Source organism: Sciurus carolinensis, chromosome 12, assembly GCF_902686445.1.
Source record: "Sciurus carolinensis chromosome 12, mSciCar1.2, whole genome shotgun sequence".
In the NCBI taxonomy this organism is placed as follows: domain Eukaryota; kingdom Metazoa; phylum Chordata; class Mammalia; order Rodentia; family Sciuridae; genus Sciurus; species Sciurus carolinensis.
Window position 1 is genome coordinate 63170650 of NC_062224.1, and position 22889 is coordinate 63193538.

The 22889-nt window shown below is 43.0% G+C and overlaps 1 protein-coding gene across 1 annotated transcript; it reads left to right on the top strand.

Moving 5' to 3' along the window:
* The first annotated feature begins 305 nt into the window (after positions 1-305).
* On the top strand, positions 306-21283 carry Hhipl2 (HHIP like 2). The gene is made up of 9 exons (XM_047521541.1): positions 306-623; positions 4446-5098; positions 6109-6252; positions 7841-8172; positions 9235-9361; positions 12692-12837; positions 16309-16390; positions 19352-19434; positions 20658-21283. Exons 1-9 carry the CDS (start codon positions 306-308, stop codon positions 20942-20944), a joined length of 2172 nt encoding a protein of 723 aa, XP_047377497.1. The 3' UTR covers positions 20945-21283.
* Positions 21284-22889: the final 1606 nt, after the last annotated feature.

A 22889-nucleotide genomic window follows, 5' to 3' on the forward strand; every position in this document is an offset into this window, starting at 1 on the left:
CCTTTTGGCTAAGAAATCATGTGCTCCAACAATTCAGCACTGGCATTGAGAGTAGCACCAGTTTCACATTTAGATGAGACCGAGGAGGTAGGGACACTTTCTTTTCCTTCCACAAGGGACACTTGGCCACCAGCCTACAGGAGGGACACTGCTCAGAAACCACTTCTGTGAATTAGGGGCGGGGATGGGGGAAGAAGCAAGAAGAGAAAGAGGGTTGAGGAGCGGGGAGAGGAGAGGGAGGGAACGTGGGCAGAGCAGGGAAGCCAACCTGAGCAAACAGCAGCCTGAGTGTTCCCAAGGCCAAAATGCGGAGAAAATCCACGCCTGGTCTGTGTGGTGGTCGGCGTTACTGGGTTCCCAGGCTCTCTCCCAGCGCTGTCTGCCTCTGTCTCACATTCTTGGACCAGATGGGCTTGCTGCAGGGACACCCCCAGTGCCTGGATTATGGGCCTCCCTTTCGACCTCCCTTGCACCTTGAGTTCTGCTCTGACTATGAGTCCTTTGGCTGTTGTGACCAGGGCAAGGACAACCGCATTGCCGCTCGGTACTGGGACATCATGAACTATTTCGATCTGAGGGGCCACGAGCTGTGTGGAGGTTACATTAAGGACATCCTTTGCCAGGTAGGCTTGAGTGTAACCCCGAGGGGAAGAGATGGAGCCAGCATGGCAAAGTGTCTTCCATCCCCAGTGGTAGAGGGTGCTGAACTGCTGGTGAGTCCTGCGGGGAGGGTGCTTTGGACACTCAGCCTTTTAGAACTTGCCTGCCAGGTGCCTCACCCGAGAGCTATACGCTCTGCACACTGAAGCAAGGGTGGGCTGAGTTTGGTTTGCACAGGTTCCCCAGAGCTCTCCCTCTGGGGCTCTTCCCCAGGAGCCAGAAGAATAAGAGGTATTTTTCATGGAGCTCTCAGAGCAGGTTCTGTCCATGTCCTCTGCAGGGATCAGAGAGCTGGGCACAGCACACCTGTGGTACTCCGGGAGTGTGTGAGGGAGGGAAGCAATGATATCTGCTGGGGTCCAGTCATTGATCAGTTGAGTACTTTGTGCCAGGGGGTCTCTGGTGTGATGGTGATGGTGGCAGGGACTGTGGGGCTCTCCCTGGGGTACTGTCTGCCTAACACTCCAGAGCTGGTCTGACAGAGCTTCAAGTGGCTGAGAAGCGATGACTCAGAGTTTCTGCTTCTCCAGACTCAGCAATGGCCAAAATCCACATTTCTGGGAGGCATTGCCTTAGTTGAGCCTGAGCCTGGAAACCTGATGTGCACAGGCTGCACACAGACTTTATGGGAAGAGGGTGTTTAGGGGTGCAGGAACAGAGTCGATGGAAGATAACAATGTGACAGAAGTCCAGGCAGGCCTTTGATCTGAAATGCTGCTGGGCATTCATGACCCCTGCTGATGCCACTCTGCTACCACTATTCAGAAGTGCACTGGCCACCCCAACTCCTTGCATGCTGCAAAGAGAGATTATCTGAGCCCCTCAGAGTCCAGGCAGGAATTACCATGGAGCCTGGCACAGAACTCAGCCACTTGGGTGGCACTGCCCCAGGGCTGTACTCTTTCACCTAGAGCACCATCTGTCATTGTTTCCTGGAGAATTAACTTGAATTAACTCTGGGATAGCCATGTAGTCAGAAGCTGGGCTTTTTAAATGTTTGTACCAGGGATTGAACCCAGAGGTTCTTAACCCCTGAGCCACGTCCCCAGCCCTTTTTATTTTTTATTTTGAGACAGGGTCTCACCTAGTTCTTAGAGCCTTGCCAAATTGCTAAGGCTGGCTTTGAACTTGCAATCCTCTTGCCTCAGCCTCCCAGCTGCTGGGATTATAGGTGTGTGCCGTGGTACCCTACAGAAGTTGGGCTTTTATGAGCAGTACTCAGGCTGTTTCTGAGTTCTCCCCTGGTGGAAATGTCTCTTCCTTCCAACTTCCTTCTTTGGTGAGGTTTTAGAAAGTCATATGTAACATCTCTTTTGTTTTAGAGATTTGAGGAATAAGAGTAATTTTAGCCAAACAACCCTACTTGTGTCTATTAAAATTTACAAGGCACTCTTTCTTCTCCCGCACATGTAGTGTGTTCTCAGCAATGATTCTGTAGTTATTATGAGCTCCATTTTACCAGAATCATTTGTCTAAGGTCAAACAGTCCTGAGGCACAAATCTAGATGTTCAGACTGCAGATCTTGTGACCTTTTGATCACATCACACCAAAGTACAGCACTGGCCAACTTAATTGCTTTTCTGAGCTCCAGGAAGCGTGAGCTTCCTTAGAACAGAGAATTTGTGCACTTCACTTACTGCTGCTGCCTAGTGCAGAAAGCAGGGCCTGGCATGCAGAGGAGACTCAGTTAAGGCATGTAGTAGAGACGCTGGGCCTGAGTTTTCTTACCCATAAATGAGAGAAATGTTTGTTTAGTTATTAAACAGCTGCATAAGAGTGTGCCATGTGGGTGGTTATATTTCTATCATCCCTTCTGTTCCTTTGTATTTTGTTCTTATTTTTGTGTCCCTTGTTCCTTTTTCCCACCTCCCAGAGTTGGAAGAAGTCAGGGAGATGACATTCAGGAGCAGGTCATTTTGCTTTTTGTGACTCTGACAATTATTCTTAGCTGACCCAGACAGCCCAAGGAGAGACACTGTGAGTCTCTGGTCTCTTTCCCTTTGCCCAATAAGTAAGAACTTGTTCTGTGATCTATAGTCAAGGGGAAAAAAAGAAGATGGGGAATCAAACATGCATGAAAAATGTTGCTGCTTCTTTTGTGAAGTAACGACATAGTGTAGGCAACTGAGTCAGGGCTGTATAGGTGGGCTTGGGAGAGAGGTTAGTGGGGTTTGGCTGATGGATTGTCCTCTGCTCTGCCACTCTAAACTGTGTGGTTAATCTGCTTTTCTTACATTCCAAATTTCAGTTGCTTCTCTGTTTTTCATCACCATTGGGAGCTGATTGTCCACAAAATTGTGTTTTCACCCAAAAATTTCTGTAAGTCTAGGGAGGTACAAGTAGCAGATACTTTTGTAGACACACTGTCCAAATGTAGTTTTGTAAAGAATAGTCATATTGCCCAAACATCAAAGTTCAATTATGTATAGCTCCCAGCTCAGGGCTTTGCACACATCAGATGCAAATATTTTTAACAAATACATGAAGAAATTACTAGACACCTGATCTCTGGGAATGATATAGCAAGTCCATTTTGATCATTTACCTTTTAATTATAAAATATTTCAAACATGGAGAACCAGAAAATGAAATAACAACCAACATCCAACATCCAGATTTAATAAATGTGAAACTTTTGCCAAATTGCTTAAGAATTGATAAATAAGATCTTGCAGATATAACACTTATAAGAAAGGGAAAAACTGAAAAATTTGATACCATCTTCTGTTTTAAATATTCATCATCTAATAATCTCAAGTGTTAAGAACTAAACTGAAGTGCTAAAGATAGTGAGTACAGAGTCCCTCCCTCCCTCCCTTCCTCCCCCCTCTCTTTCTCTCTCTCCTTCCTTCCTTCCTCCCTCCCTCCCTCCCTCCCTCCCTCCCTCCCTTCCTCCTTTTTCTTTCTTTCTTTCTTTCTTTCTTTCTTTCTTTCTTTCTTTCTTTCTTTCTTTCTTTCTTTCTTTCTTTTTCTTTTCAGTCTTTTTTCCTCCTCTCCTCTCCTCTCCTTTTCTTTTTTTTCTTTCACCAGGGTTTAAACCCAGGGGCACTTAACCATTGGGCCACATCCCCAGCCCTTTTTTATATTTTATTTACAGACAGGGTCTCAGTGAGTTGCTGAGGCTGGCTTTGAAGTGGAGGTCCTCCTACCTCAGCTTCCCGAACCACTGGGATTACTGACGTTCACCACCACATCAGGCTTCCCTTTCCTTTCTGCCTTCCAGGATCATTAACAGATAGAAAATATAGGTCCAAGAGGTGATTTACTAGTTGTTGGCAATAAAAACTCTAGAATCCAGCCAGGGTGGTGCACATCTATAATTCTAGTGGGAAGTTTGAAGCCAGCCTGGGCAGTTTAGTGAAAGCTTGTCTCAAAAACAAAAAACAAACAACAACAACAACAACAACAAAATGGCTTGGGATGTAGCTCAGTGGTAGTCCACCCCTGGATTAAATCCCCAGTACCACAAAACAAAACAAAATAAATAAATCCCCTCCAGAATATTTTTTTAAAAAATTTTAAACCCAGGGGCACGTAACCACTGAGCCACATTACCAGGCCTTTTATTTTTTATTTTGAAACAGGGTCTCTTTAAATTGGTTAGGGCTTCACTAAAATGCTGAGGCTGGCTTTGAACTTGCAATCACCCTGCCTCAGTCTCCTTAGTCGCTGGGATTACAGGCATGCACCACTGTGCCCGACCAGAATTCTATTTTTTTCCCTGGCCATTTCTCCTTTCTTCTTGCTCAAACTGTGACTCACTCAAACTGTGGCTATCTTCCAGGAGTGCTCGCCCTATGCAGCCCACCTCTACGATGCCGAGAACCCTCACACGCCCCTCAGGAACCTTCCTGGGCTCTGCTCTGATTACTGCTCCGCATTCCATTCTAATTGTCACTCTGCCATCTCCCTGCTAACCAATGACCGCGGTCTCCGAGAGTCCCACGAAAAGGACAGTGCCCACTTCTGCCACCTCCTCAATCTTCCGGACAAGGACTACTGCTTCCCCAACGTCCTGAGGAATGACCACCTCAACCGCAACCTGGGTGTGGTGGCCGAGGATCATCAGGGCTGCTTGCAGCTCTGCCTGGCTGAGGTGGCCAATGGACTCAGGAACCCAGTCTCCATGGTGCATGCTGGGGATGGCACCCATCGCTTCTTTGTAGCTGAGCAGGTGGGAGTGGTATGGGTGTACCTGCCTGACGGGAGTCGCCTGGAGCAACCTTTCCTGGACCTCAAGAGCATCGTGTTGACCACTCCATGGATTGGGGATGAGAGGGGCTTCTTGGGGTTGGCTTTCCACCCCAAATTCCGTCGCAATCGCAAGTTCTATATTTATTATTCATGCCTGGGCAAAAAGAAGGTAGAAAAGATCCGAATTAGTGAGATGAAGGTTTCTCAGGCGGATCCCAATAAAGCTGACCCCAAATCAGAGAGGTGAGATGAACTCACGCAAATGCACCTCTATTGTTTTCTGAAATAACGCGGATCAGTCGTTTGAGATGATAGCTGGTTTTACAGCACTAGCTTAAAATGTTGCCAAAGGAATCCTTGATTAGGGAGGACAATTCAAGTTAGACTCTTTAGTCAAGGGTCTTCATGGGATGTGACCACCCTAATTAAAGCCAGACTTGCTTGTCTTTACAGAGGATAAGCAAGGACTAGCAGCTAGAGGGATTGAGAAGTGATTATAAATAATATCAATACAGCTGGCAAGGTGTGTTGTATGCCTGTAATTCCAGCGTCTCAGGAGGCTGAGGCCCAAGGATCATGAGTTCAAAACCAGCCTCAGCAATTTAGTGAAACCCTGTCTCTAAATGAAAAATGAAAAGGGCTGGGAATGTGGTTCAGTGGTTGAGCACTCCTGTGCTCAATTCTTGGCACACACACAAAAAAATCAATACATTAAATATAATTACAACCTCTAATTGTTGTGTGACCCTTAGATTCCAGACCCTTTACCTTGTCTGTGCACTTTCAGATGATGACAGTTCTAGCTGACCCCAAGTTCATGTTCTTTTCACTCTTATCACCCTGCGCATTCCTTCTCTTCTCCTTTACCTTGCTTCCTTTTCCATCATAGACACGTGGAAAGATTGGAGAAAGCATGAGGAATTGATACATTGATCCCTACTAACTTGCTCAAAGAAAGGAATTGAAAGTTCGCATAGAGCACTAACAGTGAAAGAAAGGGATGGTTGTTCCCTTGGCTGTGCCTCACTTGTGAAGTCATGGTCTGAAATAAAAATGACCCACAGAGGAGTTACATCAGAAAACAAGGATTTTCCCAGAATCCAAGTTACCTGCTTTGTGATATCTGGAAACTCTGAAGCAGATCTTGGTTGACTTTGCAGATCTTGGTGGTTTGGACCAGTCTATTTTGGGTATCTCTAGAGGATGCAGCTTTAGCTGTGTCAAAGCCTAGTGCAGTTTCTTTTCTTTTCCAGGGTCATCTTGGAGATAGAAGAACCAGCCTCAAATCATAATGGTGGACAACTTCTTTTTGGTCTGGATGGCTACATGTATATATTCACTGGGGATGGAGGCCAGGCTGGGGATCCCTTTGGCAAATTTGGAAATGCCCAGAACAAGTAAGCTGAATGGAGGCTGGGTCCCTGCCCCTTTAGAGTGAACCCCTGGTCTAGCATTTTTGCCAAAATAGAGTCAAACCCAGAATGCTTTCTGCAATATATAGTCCCATTTAGGCAAATAAGAGGAACATTTAGTTTCCTGTCCTATAAATAATGTACATCGTATACTTTGGTAATTAATATTGAAGATGCCTAATGTAACTTTCAGATACTACGTAAAGAAGAATTCAGTTTTTAAAATATATGTTAATAGGACACTATCCATGACGTCAATCATTCAATTAAATTTAGTCCAACTATGTAACCAAGCTCAGTGTTTCAGGAGTGGTAGGCCCTGGGGACACGTAAAAAGTTAAATGAAGGGCCGGGCATAGTGGCTCACACCTGGAATCCCAGCAGCTTGGGAGGCTGAGGCAGGAGGATCACAGGTTCAGAAGTTAGCCTCAGCAACTTAGAGAGACCCCGTCTCTAAATAAAATATAAAAAAGGCCTGGGGATGTGGATCTCAGAGGTTAAGCACCCCTGGGTTCAATTCCTAGTACCAAAAAAAAGGTCAGTTAATGAGAGCTAGTGCATATAGGGTGTTTACTTGTGTGTCAGAGACAGTCCTAAATACCTTACACGTATTTGAGAATTGTAATTCTAATAACCTTCAAGTTTAAAAAATTTTATCTATTTTGTTAATTGGTCTATCTTCAGCATGCTGGTCACACTGTAAATACGTGTGGAGTGAGTGAATCCTATGATGTGTAGGTATTATGATATCCATTTTACAGACAAGAAAATGGAGGCACAGAAGTCACACAGTAAGTAAGTGGCAGAACCAGAATTACAGCTTGAATGATCTAGTGCCAGAGTTCGCTGATGCTCTGCTGCCTGTAAAGGTCATGTGGTTCTTCTCTCTTTACACCCAGTAAGCACTTGGCTCCCATTATTCCTAGTAATATAAATATTAAAATTAATTATAATACAAAGCTAACATTGAATGCTATGATTCAGGAATTGCATTATAACTCATTTAACCCAATCACACTGTAATGTAATGTTACTCTCCTCAGTTTTATAGTTGAGGACACCAAAGCCCAGAAATCAAAGTCATTGGCAAAAACTCTTCAAAGTCTCTGTTCTATTTACTGACAGCTTTGCTATCTGAAAAATAATAAAACAGATTTAAAAAAAACTCATGGTATTAGACCAAACAGTTCTCATCATTAACACAAACATTAGAGCTGCAACTTTTTCAGGGTTACATGGACCAGAAGCACATCAAACTTTTGCTTAGTAGTTGTCCTTCGGTCAAAAACAGGAAAGTCTTAACATCCTGTATATATTTAATTTTTTTTTTTTTTTTTTTTTTTTTTTTTTGCGGTACTGGGGATCGAACTCAGGGCCTGGTGCTTGCGAGGCAAGCACTCTACCAGCTGAGCTATCTCCCCAGCCCCCTCCTGTATATATTTAAAAGAAAAAAAAAAAAGGCACTTCTCCTCATGTGATACCCAGTCATCTCCTGTCATCATTGTACCCTGGGTGGTCTCTGGTCCTGTGTCCACGCTCACCTGAGCCTGATTCTTGGCCTTCTGTCTTTCAGAAGTTCCCTGCTTGGAAAAGTGTTAAGGATCGATGTGAATGGGGCAGGCTCTGATGGCAAGCGCTACCGAGTCCCCTTGGACAATCCCTTTGTTTCTGAGCCAGGGGCCCACCCTGCCATCTATGCCTATGGGGTCCGAAATATGTGGCGCTGTGCTGTGGATCGAGGGGACCCCATCACTCGCCAGGGCCGAGGCCGGATGTTCTGTGGGGACGTGGGCCAGAACAGGTTTGAAGAAGTTGACCTCATTGTTAAAGGCGGGAACTATGGCTGGAGGGCAAAGGAAGGGTTTGAGTGTTACGACAAAAATCTTTGTCATAATGCCTCTTTGGGTAAGTAAGAAGCTGTCTGGGTGCTTTCTTGAATGAGTGGAGTGGGTTGGAGGAGGAGTGGAGGGATGAAATCCCAGTATCCTGCAGGTCCTTTCAATAGTCCTTGCTTGTGTGCTGTGGGATGGTGCTTCTCTGGGTGGTCCTCCAGTTACTAGCACCAGACACCTTAATGATGCTTGTTAAGAAGTGCAATTCTGAGGTTAACTCAACAGTTATTTTCCTATTGTTCTGTCTCCCTGTCCCAGCCTTAGAAAGAAAGTACCTTTGAAATGACCACTTTTTGTTTTTCTGATTTCTTCAGGCTATTCTCTTTCTGCTCTTTTGTTCAGACCATAGACACTTGCTCTATTATGAAATGGAATGTTGCCCAATTCTGGGATAAAAAAAAAAAAATTACAAGTTTTTTTTTTGAAAAGTAGATTTCTATGCCCTAGGCCAGGCCTGATAAATTTGCATTTTGGGTAGATGTGGGGGTGGGATCGACTAGGAATCTGTATTTTAAATAAGTTACCCATGTGATGTTTGGGCAAACTATATTGAGATCTACTGGCAAAACAGAATTGGTGGCTGCATGTTTTTATTTATTTCCCAATTTGGTGACAGCCCAATGAAATGATATTCTACCTATATTCAAGGGAGAATATAATCCCTGAGCATCAATAATCAAGAAGTGTTTTAGAAATCGCATCTGGACCAAAATTCCAGTGTGCTGACTTAGTCTTTTTTGTTCTTTAAGTCTTACAAACCCTCACAATACTTTCCATATCCTTAAACCTGAGTTCTAGGTCAACCTTGGAGAGAAACCTATGTGTTTTAATCTTCATGACACTGCTTTATAGATGGGGGGAGTTGGACTTAGATAACAGTCAAATGGGAAGCTCACAAATACTGTGGCTGGTCTGTTGAAAAAAAAAAATAAGCACAATGCACTTGCCTACTGGTCCTACTGATGACCAAGAGCTAAAATGTTCTGCATGGAATCAGGTAACTGCATCAAGAATCCCCCTTTTTCCTTTCAATTTTTGGAGACAAAACTCACTGTCTTTCCTTGTTTCTGGATAGATGACATTCTGCCAATCTATGCTTATGGCCACAAAGTGGGGAAGTCAGTCACTGGGGGCTACGTCTACCGTGGATGTGAATCCCCAAATCTCAATGGCCTCTACATCTTTGGGGACTTCATGAGTGGGTAAGAAGCGTTGATGTCACCTTTGCTTTTTTTATTTAAACACTCTTAATGGGTATCACTTACATGATGAAATACAATCTCTGAAGAGCACAGTTAAACACAGTTTTACAAATGTATGCCCTCGTATTGTCACCAACAATGTCAAAATGCAGAACATTTTCATCATCTTAGAAGGTTCCTTCTTCCTTGTCACCTGTAAACATACACACACGCACACACCACATGCCCACACACACATTAGTCAGAGGTAACAGTCTGACCACAAATTAGATTTTTTTCCGATACTTCATAGATGAATGGAATCATATGTCATGTACTTTTTGGGGGCCACTCTTCTTTCATTCAGTGATGCCTGTGACATTCATCAATGTTGTTGCATACGTCAGTAGTGTCTCTGTATTTTATTGCTTTCTAATATTCAGTTGTATAAATACACCTCAATTTATTCACTTCTTCTTCCACTGATGAACAATTGGGCCATTTCCTGTTTGGGGATATTAGGAATAAAACTGCTCTACTGTTTTGTGGTTTTCTGCATCTCCATATACTCTCTAGCAACAATCAGAAATTGAAGTTTAACAAAATGGCATTTCCACTGTGGGGCCTAGTCATTCCTTATGTTTCTTCTTTCCAAGTGAAGGTATCTCGGCCTGAAATTTTCTTTGTGGAAAGACTTTTAACCTAAATTCAATTTCTTTAATGGAGAGAAGCTGTCTCTTTCTGAATGGGCCTTGGTCATCTGTGCTTTTCAAGGAATTTGTCTAGTTTACCAATTTGCCAAATTTGTTGGCATCACTTTATTTATAATATTACTTTATTGTCCTTTCAATATCTATAGTGTGGTTATTTAGTTACATATTGGTGATTTCTTTCTATCTTGATTTGATTCGATGTTTACTATTTTTTTAAAAATTTTTTCTAAGAAACATCTATTGAGTTTACTGATATTTTTGTTTCCTGTTTCACTGAGTTATACTTTTTCCTGCTTTGTGTTTAATATGCCTTTCTATTTTTAGTTTTTTAGGATGAGAGATGAACTCATTAACCTGAACTCTTTTACATAAGACATATGTTTAGTGATATAAATTTCATCCTAAGTACCAGCTTAGCAGCATCCTATGAATTTTGATGTATCGTGTTTGCATTTTCATTCAGTTAAAATATCTTCTTTTATAATATCTAAACAGTCTTTTATTCCATCCAGTCTGTCTTCCTTCCTTCCTTTCTTTCTTTTTTATCTCAGTGTTGTGTTTTTCTCCATTAGAAACTTTACTTAGATCTTTTTAAATATCTCTCATGTCTTTACTTAACTTTTTGAACTTATGGAATATGTTCAAATGAATTTTTTTTTTGTACTGGGGGTTGGAACCAGGGATGCTTACCACTAAGCTACATCCCCAGCCCTTGATATTATTTATTTTGAGGCAGGGTCTTGCTAAGTTGCTGAGTTACTGGGATTATAGACATGTACCACACCCAGATATTTTAATGTTTTTGTCTGCTAATATTAATACCTGTGTCAGTTGTGTGTCAATTTTGATTGATCTTTCTTTATTATGGGTCATATTTTCTTCCTCCTTTACTTGTCTGGTAATTTTCAATTTAATGCCAGAAAGTATTAATATAAGTTTGTAGGTACTGGATCTTTTTGTGTTCCTATAAATATTTTTGAGTTTTGTTCTGGGACACAGTCAAGTTCCTCAACAATAATTTGATCCTTTCTTGCTATTAATATTTGTTAAGGAGGACCAAAGTGGTGCTTTTTCTAGAGCTCTTAATTCCTTACTATTAAGGCGAAGCTTCCTGAGACTCTGCCTATGAATGATGTAAGCACCATTCCTGACCCCAAGCAAGTGCCAGGCACTTTCCCTTCCAGTTCTCTCCTTGCTTTCCGTAGTCCCCTTGCATGCCTGCTGTTGAGCACACTGAGGAGAATTTGAAAATCTCTGGAGACCATTCTCTGTGTAGTTTTCTTCTCTCCATTTTCTGTCCTTCAAGCTTTTACTGCTTTGATCTTCTGAACTCTTATCTCTATCTTTTCAACTCAAGCAATCTACTGGGCTCTGCCTGTGTATTCTCTCCCTGTGCTGGGAACTCTCTCAAGGAGGAGTCTGGAATAATTACAAGGCTCATCTCATCTGCTTTCTGTCTCTCAGGGAATACACTCTTACACTGCCTGATTGCCAATGTCTTTTTTTTTTAAACACATTTTTTAGTTGTAGATGTACCTTTATTTTATTTATTTTTTGTATGTAGTACTGAGGATCAAACCCAATACCTCACATGTGCTAGGCAAGCCCTCTACTACTGAGCTACAGCCCCAGCCCTTGTCAATGTCTTTTAAATTACTCTTGTTCTATTTTGTGCAGGTTTTGACTAATTGAGGTGGGATGGTAAATCTAGTCCTCATTACTTCATCTTATTTAGTAAAAATGTAGTTATTTTCATGCTTCAATTCTTGGTTGTAGAGATGGCATTGTTAATCCTGGGTTAGGTCCTTCACAATTACCTATTAGATTTTGGGACTTCATTTTTCTTAACTTTATTTTCCCCCCACAAAACACATTACCCCTCCACATATCACTTGTTTGATATGCAGTGATTTTTTTTTTTTTTTGGTACCAAGGATTGAACCCGGGAGACTTAACCACTGAAACACATCCCCAGTCCTTTTTAAATATTTTATTTAGAGACACAGGGTCTTGCTAAGTTGCTGAGGTGACCTAAAACTTGAAAGCCATCTGCCTCAGCCTCCCCATCCACTGGGATAACAGATGTGTACCACCATGCCTGGTTCATTTTATAAAATCTCTTTCTCTCTCTCTCTTTTGGTATCAGGGGTTGAACTCAGGTGCACTCAACCACCGAGCCACATGCCCATCCCCATTTTGTATTTTACTTAGGGTCTCACTGACTTGCTTAGTGCCTTGCTTTTGCTGAGACTGACTTTGAACTGGAGGTCCTCCTGCCTCAGTTTCTTGAGCCACCACACGCAGTTTTTTTCTCATCTTATAGATGAGGAAACTGAGGTTTAGAGATGTTGGACAACTAGCCAAAGTTCATAAACCAATAAAAATGATGAGTCTTTTTGCAGTGGTGCAGTCTTCTCAGGACCCTAAACTTATAATAGAAAATATGCTTCCCCATCTAAGACAAGTGGGTCTAAAGTATCACTGAAGCAGCTTTTTGGTTCTTTGGGGAGGCTGGTTATTGCTCTCTTTTGTGGGAGACATAGTCCTGGAACTCAAGGATTCCTGGATCTAGGTGGAAAAATATCCTGCAGAATGGAAATATGGATTCCTAAAACATAAGGTTTTATTTTTCATCTAGTCGACTTATGGCTTTGCAGGAAGATAGAAAAACCAAGAAATGGAAGAAGCGAGACATTTGCCTGGGCAGCACCTCATCCTGTGCTTTCCCAGGGTTGATCAGCACCTATAGCAAGTTCATCATCTCCTTTGCTGAAGATGAAGCAGGTAACCAATGCGCAGAGCTGTTTGATGTCTGCTTACTTTACTTAGATAACCACAAGCCTCAACTGAACATTTATTATCATTGTCACTTTTTAAATAGTAAATACTACTTCTACTATTATCACTATCATTTAATCATCTCTTATAACATACTGGGTACTCTTCAAAGCCCGTCTTGTTTTCCACCTTTACTAGTAACCACAACACCTCTGTGATGTTAATTATTAGGTTCATTTCACCAACAAAGAAACAGGCTCAGGCTGGGGGTGTCGCTCAGTGATAAAGTGCTTGCCTAGCATGTGCAAGGCCCTGGTTTCAATTCCCAATAGTGCAAACAAACAAACAAATAGGCTGCTATGCCAGCTTACTTGTCTTGTTTGACCTGCACGCCTCATTGTGAGTGGCATATCAAGTATGCATTTTGGTCTTTTCAACCCTTTGACTACGAAGAGATTCACAAACTGTTCCCTCCTTATTCTTCATCACAGTTATAGGACCATCTCAATCACAGTTATATGGCCATGTGCAGAGCCAATAGTGGGCCAGACTAAATGGATAGTGAACACTTATCCTGGGATGGCCTAGTGGAAGGAAGCTTATGATCGGCTGACTAGTTGGCCTGACTCTGCCAAGAGTTTATGAGTAAGGAAGAATTTATTTCTTGAAAAATCCGAAGAAAGGGTAGACAACTAGGTAGATAGGAGGTTGCTAGGTACATGTGAATGGTATCACTGAAGCTAGGCATGTGCTCATATTTGAGAGGCGAGAGACACTCAGCTCTAAAAAATTTCCAAAATTTTTATAATCAGAAACGATTTTTAATTTCAGTTTGACATGTTATGTTTCATTTTGAGATGTTACAATTTCAATTTTTAAATAAACTCTATTTTGTTTTGTACAGGTGTGTATAGTGATCTTTTTACTATTTGGTACTGGATCTAGCCATGCTTAGGGTCAAAGAAGATAATGAAGTTCTCTCTCAAAGTCCCTTCCAGACCTGGGGTTCTCTGTAGATGTACATCAGAGCCTTGAAGAGTTCCTAAGTGTTTGGTTTCTTTCCACTCTGAGCCACAGGGTGGCTGTACAGGATCTTTACTTAAGTAGGATATAAAGAGATCTGTCAGCTCCTGAATCCTTTCCTCTCAGCTAGCTATGAATAGATAGTTTGAGATGAAGGTTTTACAGGAGTAGAGGGCATTTTGGAAAACTCAAGTCTTTTTAATAGAAAATCATCGGTGTGAGTTCCAAATTGGAAGTCCAAACATATAAAAAAAGTAGAGGACCATAACCTGGCAGGACGATGCAGAGTGGGCAATGTTTAGATGAGCCCCCTGGAGAGTGGACCCCCAGAGGCAGGCCTGCCCAGGGATGCTGGGCAGCCGTTTTCTGTGGCTGTCTCCTCTGCAGGAGGCCACAGGACCCTCAGCTTTGGTGGTTTGGTTTGTTGTGCCTGCAGGCGACTCAGGAGAAAACAGGCAGTTTTGGAAAACCAGTCAGTACATCTGGCAAACAAAACTAAGTGTCCTTGGCTGAATTCTGGGAAGTGGACTTGCCAGGTATTCTCAGACCAGACTTTGCCCAAGGGCAGCCCTGAAATCAGTGAGACTTTTCCCTAGGCAAATAAATTTCTCCCAGAGTTGGTGGTTTCTTTTGTTGCTACATAAATGAATTTGTATTTTTCTGCTCTTAGCATACTCTTTTCACTTAGAGACATTGTTTGGATTTGAGCATTATTTCATTATTTTATGTTATCAGTCACCAGTTAGTAATTCACCAGTTAGGTGAATTACGTTTTAGTGGAACCAGAACTTTCCCTCAGCTAATGCCACTGTTTACTTACTGAACTCAGAGTTGACAGTTGGTATAAACAAAGAATTGCTGAGTGAATGGCTGTTGTGGAACTACCCATTGCTGTTTTGATTGATTGGGTTTCTGAATGTCACTCACCTAAGCCCATTTCCAAGAGGACTGGCCAAAGTAATGAGGCTTGCAGTAAATTCATATTGCAGGTATTTTGTTCCAAATGGCACATGATAGATTTTTTTTTCTCCTTAAAATAGATTCTAAAAATATCGGTTGGAAACTTCAGTTAAAATTCACCTGTAGTGGGCTGAGGATTCATCTCTAGAGTGCTTGCCTAGCATGTGCAAGGCCCTGGGTTTGATCCCTAGTATCAAAAGAAAGAAAAAGAAGAAAAAAAGAAAAGATGAAGAAAATTTCCTCTAGTTGTATTTCCCCATAACTATACAGGGGAAGTCTATGGCAAGTTGAAGATGTATAATTTACATAAGACTGTAGTTATGTAAAGTGGCAGGACAGGGTTTTCAATTCTCCTTTGAGACCAGGAAGCCTTTGTATGGTTTGGAGGAGTTCCTGCTGGAGAGCAAGCAACCAGGTATTAGCGGACTTAAGGAGTAGAGAAGTAGGAAACTAATACTATCTTCTGATTATCAGATTATTGAACACTTTCCAATTGAATGTCTAACAATTGTGATCCTCATTTCTTGAATGAATAACTATCTGGAGGTTTATGCAGGTTAGGAGGTCACAAGCTGGGTAACTGGTGTCATGAGAATTCACAGAGTTCACACCCAGATCTTTCTAACTCTGGGGCTCATCTGTACTATCCCTCACAGATAACTGCAAAGTCAGGTGCAATGAGTCAGGTACTGTGGAATTGGTGATGCTTTCTGAAATTCAAACAGAGAGAAATAGGGAGAAGACGGGCTCTTTCTAAGTGATATCTGAGAGGGTGGATAGAGGTGATTTTTGGAGGGCATTGAGAAGACTGAGAGGAGGGGCTGAAGAGGGGGGAAGGAAATAAACAGCCCAAGGAGCGAAGAAAGTGGGGAAATGAGAGACTGAGGATGAGGGGAAACGAACTAAAGAGGAAGAACCAAGTGACTGATAATGGCCCTCGGTCTGTAGTCTGTGGATTTCCAAGGTCTCAGAGAATCTGAGAGAGCTGGTAGATGGAGATTGACTCGGTGAAGTTTTACAGAGAGAAGAGACGGTAAGGGAGAAGGTTGTTTGGTGGTTCTGATGGACCACCCTCTGAGCTGGTCTTTGTGTGTGGGAGTGTTTGCACGCATGTGTGCTTGTAGATTTAACCCAAGGTCTAAATCACTTAGTTTCACTGAGCTATATCCTCAGTTCTTTCTATTTTTTATTTTGAGACAGGGTCATACTAGGTTGCTGAGATTGACCTTGAACTTGTCATCTTCTTGCCTCAGCTTCCTTAATCACTGGGATTACAGGTGTGTGCTGCCGAGTTGGACTCTGAGCTGGTCTTGGAGTTCAAAGATGGACTTATTCCTCAAGGAGCTCACAGTCCAGTGAAGGCCGGCTGAATCTGAATTACAGAGTATGGTTCATGGGGCTCACTGCATTTGAGGGCCGTTACCTCATTTCGTTTTCCGTGCATCCAGCTCTGTCTCAGCCCTGCTGATGTCCTGTTATTGCTTGTCTACTCAGGGGAGCTGTATTTCCTGGCCACCTCTTACCCAAGTGCCTACACACCACAAGGATCTATTTACAAATTTGTTGATCCTTCAAGGTAAGCATTGGTGTTATTTCTTCTCAGGTACATTTTTATTAATCCTTTTCTCCATGGCAGTGATTGAAAAACAGTGTTTACTTCCCAAGAATAACGAAAAATGATCACGAAGCACATCTATGCCCTATAAGAAAAGCAGTTTGGGCAAAACAAAATGTGTAGGACAATGTGTTCCTGGGAATTGTGGGCTTCTTGGGATGCAGTTGGAAACCAGATCTTGAGCTATTCCGTGGTGATTAGTCTATCTCCAATGCTCCTATTTTTTAAAAGATAGTCTTCTGGAAATTTCTGGGGGCAATATGACAACAGGAATACACCCCCAACCACCCGATCAAGTATTGCTGCCTAGTCTCCTGGGCTTAGTTGAGGTTTCATAGTCTTTGGCCAACACCTTCAGCAGTCAGGTTTCTTCCTATCTCCAGCTGATCTTTTGTGGAATCAGTGGCAGTATCTGATCACTTGGTGCATTCTTTTTTTTTTGTTTTTTTTTGTTTTTTTTTGCGGTGCTAGGGATCGAACCCAGCACTCTACCGACTGAGCTATCTCCCCAGCCCTTGGTGCATTCTTTTTTTGTTGATTGCTGCTGCTTTGCCCACCTCTCTCTCAAGTTAACCATCTTCCCACAGAGCAGGTCAAAGCTGCAAATCCAACTTCTCATTTGTGAGGTTGTTGAGTCTGGCCAGTGTTTCTGCCACTACAGGGAGATGCAGTATTTCCACAGTGAGCAGTTATAGGCAGTGCACTGCATTTATCTCAGGATACTCACTCAAAGCAGGAGGGTTCCCCAGAAATTACCTTACAGATAAACCTGCAGAGGAACACTATCCTTTTGAGGCTCAAGTCTCCCAGAACTGACATTAGGCCTACTGCACAGGGCTCAGGGGCCCCGCCCAGCTCAGCTTCCATTTAACTGAGCTCTGTGATTCTGTGTTCTCAGAAGTTCCCAGAAGAGGCTCAGTCCCCCAGGTTGTGCCTGTGGGGCTCTTGCTGAGAATGGAGAGCAAGTGTCCTGAGATGCACTTGGTACTGGGATGTCTCTACAACTGGGTCTGCTTCTTTGCACGCATCCCCTGCATTCAGGGGAGGGAGAGACCCTGGGTCTTTGAGGTGCTTGGGTGGGTTGATAACACCTGGATGGAGAGTTCTGCTCTTTCCACTCAAAGGTTTCCTGTGTGAATCAATTTTTCCTTCCTTTGATAGTTTACTAATTTGGTTTGGAGGTAACTCAACTCCCCTCTTTCAGAAGAGCAGCCATGAGAGGCTGGACAGAAAGTAGTTGTAAGGCCTTTTCCACCACGAAAGATGTCTCCTCACTCATTTGCCTTTTTCTATGTTGGCATTTATTGAGTTATTACTGTGTGGCAGGCACTGTGTTAAGTTCTGTGCATGCATGCTCTCCTGGAATGGGGACAGTATCCCAGTGAGGCAGGTTAACAGGTTACCTAGGCTTAAGGAAACCTAAGCCTAGACAAGTTAAATCACCCTCTTAAGGCAGCTAGGAAGACAGGGCTCAAGACAGGAACTCAGTTCTCCTTTGGGATAGTTATTCCAGCTCTGCTTACTGGGTTTAGTTATTGTTACATTGAATCATACAAACTCTCAAAGCTGTAGTGGACCAGACTCAGCCTGTCTTTGCACTATGTGCACCCGCTTCAGCATTCAGGGCGGCATGGATGGGTTTATGAATCCTTTTCCCCTTCCTGACTTTTCCTCCTGCCCCTCATTTAGAGGCAGCCAAATACAGTGCTTGAGAACAAGGACCTTGGAGGCTGGATTTGAATTTTGACTTTGCCACTAACTAATCTTGTGAACTTGAGCCTGATTCTTAGCCTTTATGTGCCTTTGTTTCCCTTATTTAAAACGGGGCTAGCTGGGCACGGTGGTGCCTGCCTGTAATCCCAAGAATTTGGAAGGCTGAGACAGAGGATTCCAAGTTCAAAGCTAGTCTCAGCAACTTGGTGAGACCCTAAGCAACTTGGCGAGACCCTGTCTCAAAGTGAAAAAATAAAGAAAGGCTGGGGATGTGATTCAGTGGTTAAGCACCCCAGGGTTCAATCCTTGGACCCCCCCCCCAAATTAAAATAAAATAAATAAAATAAAAGAGGGCTAATGATAGTACCTATCTCACATGGTTGTTATGAGCATCCAGTGAGTTAATATTTATTAAACATTTAGAACAGTGCCTAAGCACTACAGAAATACTCGTTAAATAATTCAAATTACTTTTCTTCCCCTCTACCTTGAGAAGAGATGGTGCCAGTGAGAGGGAGATTTGAAGTCAGATGGAGAAACATCTGGGACTGGCAGGCGGGGGCGGGTGGTCCCAGCTTTGCTCTGCATAATGGCAGTTCTCTCATTGCCCAAAGTCCCTTTTATTTTAGAAGAGGCACCCAAGGATGAGTAGTTTAAGAAGGAGTGTGCTGCTGGGCAGAGAGGCTCACTTTACTTAAGGACTCTGCCATGAGTTTTTTGGAGGGATTTTCCTTAAAGGGGAATCACCACCATCACTACTGCCACCATCATCTGGGCATTGTTCCAAGTGTTTCTTTCTTTCTTTCTTTTTTAAATCTCATTCTTTGTTAATCTCTTATAGTATGCCAGGCACACAGCTCTCATTTAATCTTTGCCATATCCATGTGAGATGGGTAGTATTATAGCTTGCATTTTATAGATGCAGAAATTGAGACTTAGCAAGGCTGGTCACCAGGATGTGAACCTGATTCTGTCTGTCGCCAGGTCCATGCTCCTAACCCCTTCACTGCACTGTCTCCCAGGTCCCAAGGGCCCTCGCCTTTCTCCTGTCCCTCTGAGCCTGTGGCATATTCCTCCTCCTTCTACCCATTCCCAGGGCTAAGAGAGGGATGACCCCAATTCTTGTCAACATATGCTTTCTGGTGACCTTGATTTCCTGGTTGCATCTTCACAATTCTGTGTCCTCATGCTTTCTGTTTGTGCTTTTAGGCGAGCACCCCCAGGCAAATGCAGATATAAGCCAGTGCCAGTAAAGATCACCAGCAAGCGAATCCAGTTCAGGCCACTGGCCGGTGAGTTTCTCTTTGAGTCTTAGGCATCACCTTCACCTTGAGCAGCAGGCAGTGCCTTCAGCAAATACACTATGACCACAGGGTGGACGGACTTAGTTTCTCTCCTAAGGGTTATCTTTTGGACTGGGATTGTCACTTGTGGCTCAGTCTGTACATCTTGAAATACCAGAGGGAGTGGGAGAGACACCTGTCTCTACTGTGACCAATTGTCCTCTAGCCATTCATTCCTTTTTTTTTCTTTCATTCGTTTATATGGTCATATATTCATTTATCTGGCATCAGTTATTTAGTGCTTGCTTTGTGATGGGCACTGTGGTAAGCTCTGGGGACATAGTAACGGAAAAAATCTTTGACCTACAGGATTTCAGAGTCAAGTGGGAGGAGGGAGGGCAAATAAACAAATATTGCCCTGAGGTTCCAGGGCACTGAGAAGGTACCCTAGTTAACATAAGGAATTCTTCCTCCTGACAGAAGGAAGAAAGGTGTCAGGAAGGACTTACAGAGGAGGGAAATATTCCAGAGCCATATATCTCTGGAGTGACCCTATCAATGGGGAGGATATGTGGATCAAGGCCATCGAAGGGAATTTTTGTAATCACAGAGGAAGGAGGATCATAAGTTGGAGGCCAGCCTCAGCAACTGAGTGAGACTTCATCTCAAAATAAAAATAAAAAAGGGCTGGGGATGCTCTTCAGTGGTAGACCAGCCCTGGATTAAATCCCCAATACCATAAAAAACATTAATAAAAAGAATTAGGATTAAAGAATCCTTATGCAAGCCAGGTATGGTGATACATACCTATAATCCTAGCTACTCAGGAGGTTGTGGCAGGAGGATTGCTTAGGCCTGAGAATTCAAGGCCAGCCTAGGCAACATAGTGATACCCTTTCTCTTAAAAATAAATTAATTAAAAAAGTTATGTAGTGCTGAGTGTGGTAGTCCACACCTGTAATCCCAGGGGCTCAGGAGGCTAAGGCAGGAGGATAGCAAGTTCAAAGCCAGCTTCAGCAACTTAGTGAGGATCTAAGCAACTCAGCAAGGCCCTGTCTTTAAATAAGGCTCAGTGGTTAAGTGCCCCTGGGTTCAACCTCTGGTACCAAAAAAAAAAAAAAAAAAAAAAAAAGTTCATGCAGTTATAAGTTTTGTGGGTGGTGCTTCTTTTATGGTTATTTTTAGGACTTAGACTTCTCACTAAATAAATTCTTATAATGCTTATCTCCCAGTAACAGTCTTGGACTTGCTAAAGGAGCAGTCAGAGAAAGCTGCTAGAAAATCATCCAATGCAACAGTATCTTCTAACCCTCACCAGGCTTCATCTCAGAAAGGCTTCTCCAAAAAGCCCACTTCTCCCACAAGCCGCAAGAAGATGTCACGAAGGCCTGGTATAAAGAAAAAAAACAGAGTGTCGTCCCCAGCCTCCCAGGGGAAGAGGAAGAAGAACCTGCAAACTCACAGTGGTGGGATGAGGCAGTCGGCACAGCAGAGGCCATCAGGCAGAAGTCTCCCTTGACCTTGTGGTCAAGTTAGCTGATGGAGATGCCAGAGAGGAGAACCACCCTATCAAGCCAAGTGGAAACCACTGCTGACCATGGGCCTTAGAAGTCTGAGAGGTCTGTGTAGATGTGGCAACTGGCAGAGAGAGCTTGACTCAGGGCCCATGTGATTTTTCTCTCTCTGGGAAATGTCACTGTCAACTGAATGAACTAATGTGCCTTCTAATGTAGACCATATCCCACCTCGCCTGGGCTATCCATACACTGGTCTGTCAACCTGCTTGCTATCCCATTGGATGTCCCAATCTTATCTTGTTAATGCCTACAACCTGAGATAATAAATCAATAGTTACTTAAACTGACACATATCCTTTGATCTCCTGGATATTTGTTTGGCATTAGGAAATCTAGCATGCCTCACCAACCTTGCCCAAGAACCATGCTGTGTTCTCCTGCCTCATCCAGGGATTAGGAGGAGGCCTGCGAGTGACAACTTCTAAAGAAAGCCCCTCTAAATGGTCTTCTCCTTTCCCCCAGTCAGAACTGGTTAAAAGTAGCCTCACTTCTAAACCTCTCGCCCCTCTTGTTTCACCTTCATGAAGGGCACAATAAATAGGAGTACATTCTACTTGAGTACCTCTTATGTGCCCGATTGATACACTTCATCTTGAAATCTCCACACCTTGCTTCTTATGTGTTGCCATGAACTCTGTTGAAGATGAGGAAAGAGAGGCTTCATGAGGATACCTGACCTGGCCACCGTGGGGAGGGAACAGGGAACAGATCACAGTTGGACTTGAACCAACCACTGTGTAAGTACCTCCCTGGAGGGCCTTCAATGAAGGGATTGTGGCCTTTGAATAAAGTACTGGAGAAACTAAGAACTAAGAGAGGTCCAGGGGGCTGGGAACTCAGCTCAGTAAGACCCTGGGTTAAAAAAAAAAAGAGAGAGAGAGAGAAAGGGGGTGGGGGCAGGCTCCCTTGAACAAGCCTGCAATCCTGGTGACTCAGGAGCCTGAGACAGGAGGATCATGAGTTGAGGCTTTATGCAACTTCTGACCTAGTGAGACTCTAAGCAACTTAGTGAGATCCTGTCTCAAAATAAAGGACTGGGAATGTCGCTAAGTGGTAGAATACCTCTGGGTTCAATTCCCAGTACCCAAAAAAAAAAAAAAAAAAAGGAAAATCTATGCGCAGCAATATCAAAATATATTCGGCTTTCATAGAGTCTAGCCTAGGGTGTTGAAAAGTTCAGAAAGTCAAAACATACATATATGCAGGTACTTGTTTTTAAAAAATTTTTTTTTTTAAGTTGTAGGTGGACACAATTCCTTTATTTTACTTATTTTTATGTGGTGCAGAGGATCGAATTCAGGGCCTCACACGTGCTAGGAGAGCACTCTGTCACTGCGCCGTAACTCCAAACCACGGTGCTTGCTCTTTTCAGAGACCAGGTGTGGGGAGGAACAAAAGGATAGGTCTTGGTTGCGGGCAGATGAAATTAGAATGCTTCAAAGATCTTCTTAATAATGCTGTTCCTTTGATGGCAGTTCTGGTATTAAGGTATCTGAGGATCTGAAATGACTTTGCAAAAAGGTATTTAGTGTTAGTGAAGTTTGGACACATTTGCCATAATGATGGATAATTTTTTTTTTTTTTGCACCAGTGTGTCCAATTTCCTTAAGGCACTCTGAACACATCACCTCCACAGCATTCCTACGAGCAGATTGCCCCATCACAGAAGAGCAAAATAACCAACAAAATATGAATGTGTTGAGGGTTTCTTCAGAGCTCAAATCTTGCCAGCCAAGATACAAAGTCTTACAGTTGCAGAACTCTCAGGTGACTCAATTTAAGGAGTAAGTTTCTTTGCTCTTTGCAGAGTTTTAAGATTATGTTGGGGAGATACTTGATTTCTTTTCAGTGAATTTGATGCTTGCTGCTTGCCAGGCACAGAACCCT

Bases quoted from the DNA above. Each gene is read 5' to 3' on its own strand.
- Hhipl2 (XM_047521541.1), top strand. From the start codon at position 306: ATGCGGAGAAAATCCACGCCTGGTCTGTGTGGTGGTCGGCGTTACTGG. The intron at 8,173-9,234 runs GTAAGTAAGAAG...GTTTCTGGATAG, and splicing joins TTGTCATAATGCCTCTTTGG to ATGACATTCTGCCAATCTAT. The intron at 19,435-20,657 runs GTGAGTTTCTCT...CTTATCTCCCAG, and splicing joins CCAGTTCAGGCCACTGGCCG to TAACAGTCTTGGACTTGCTA.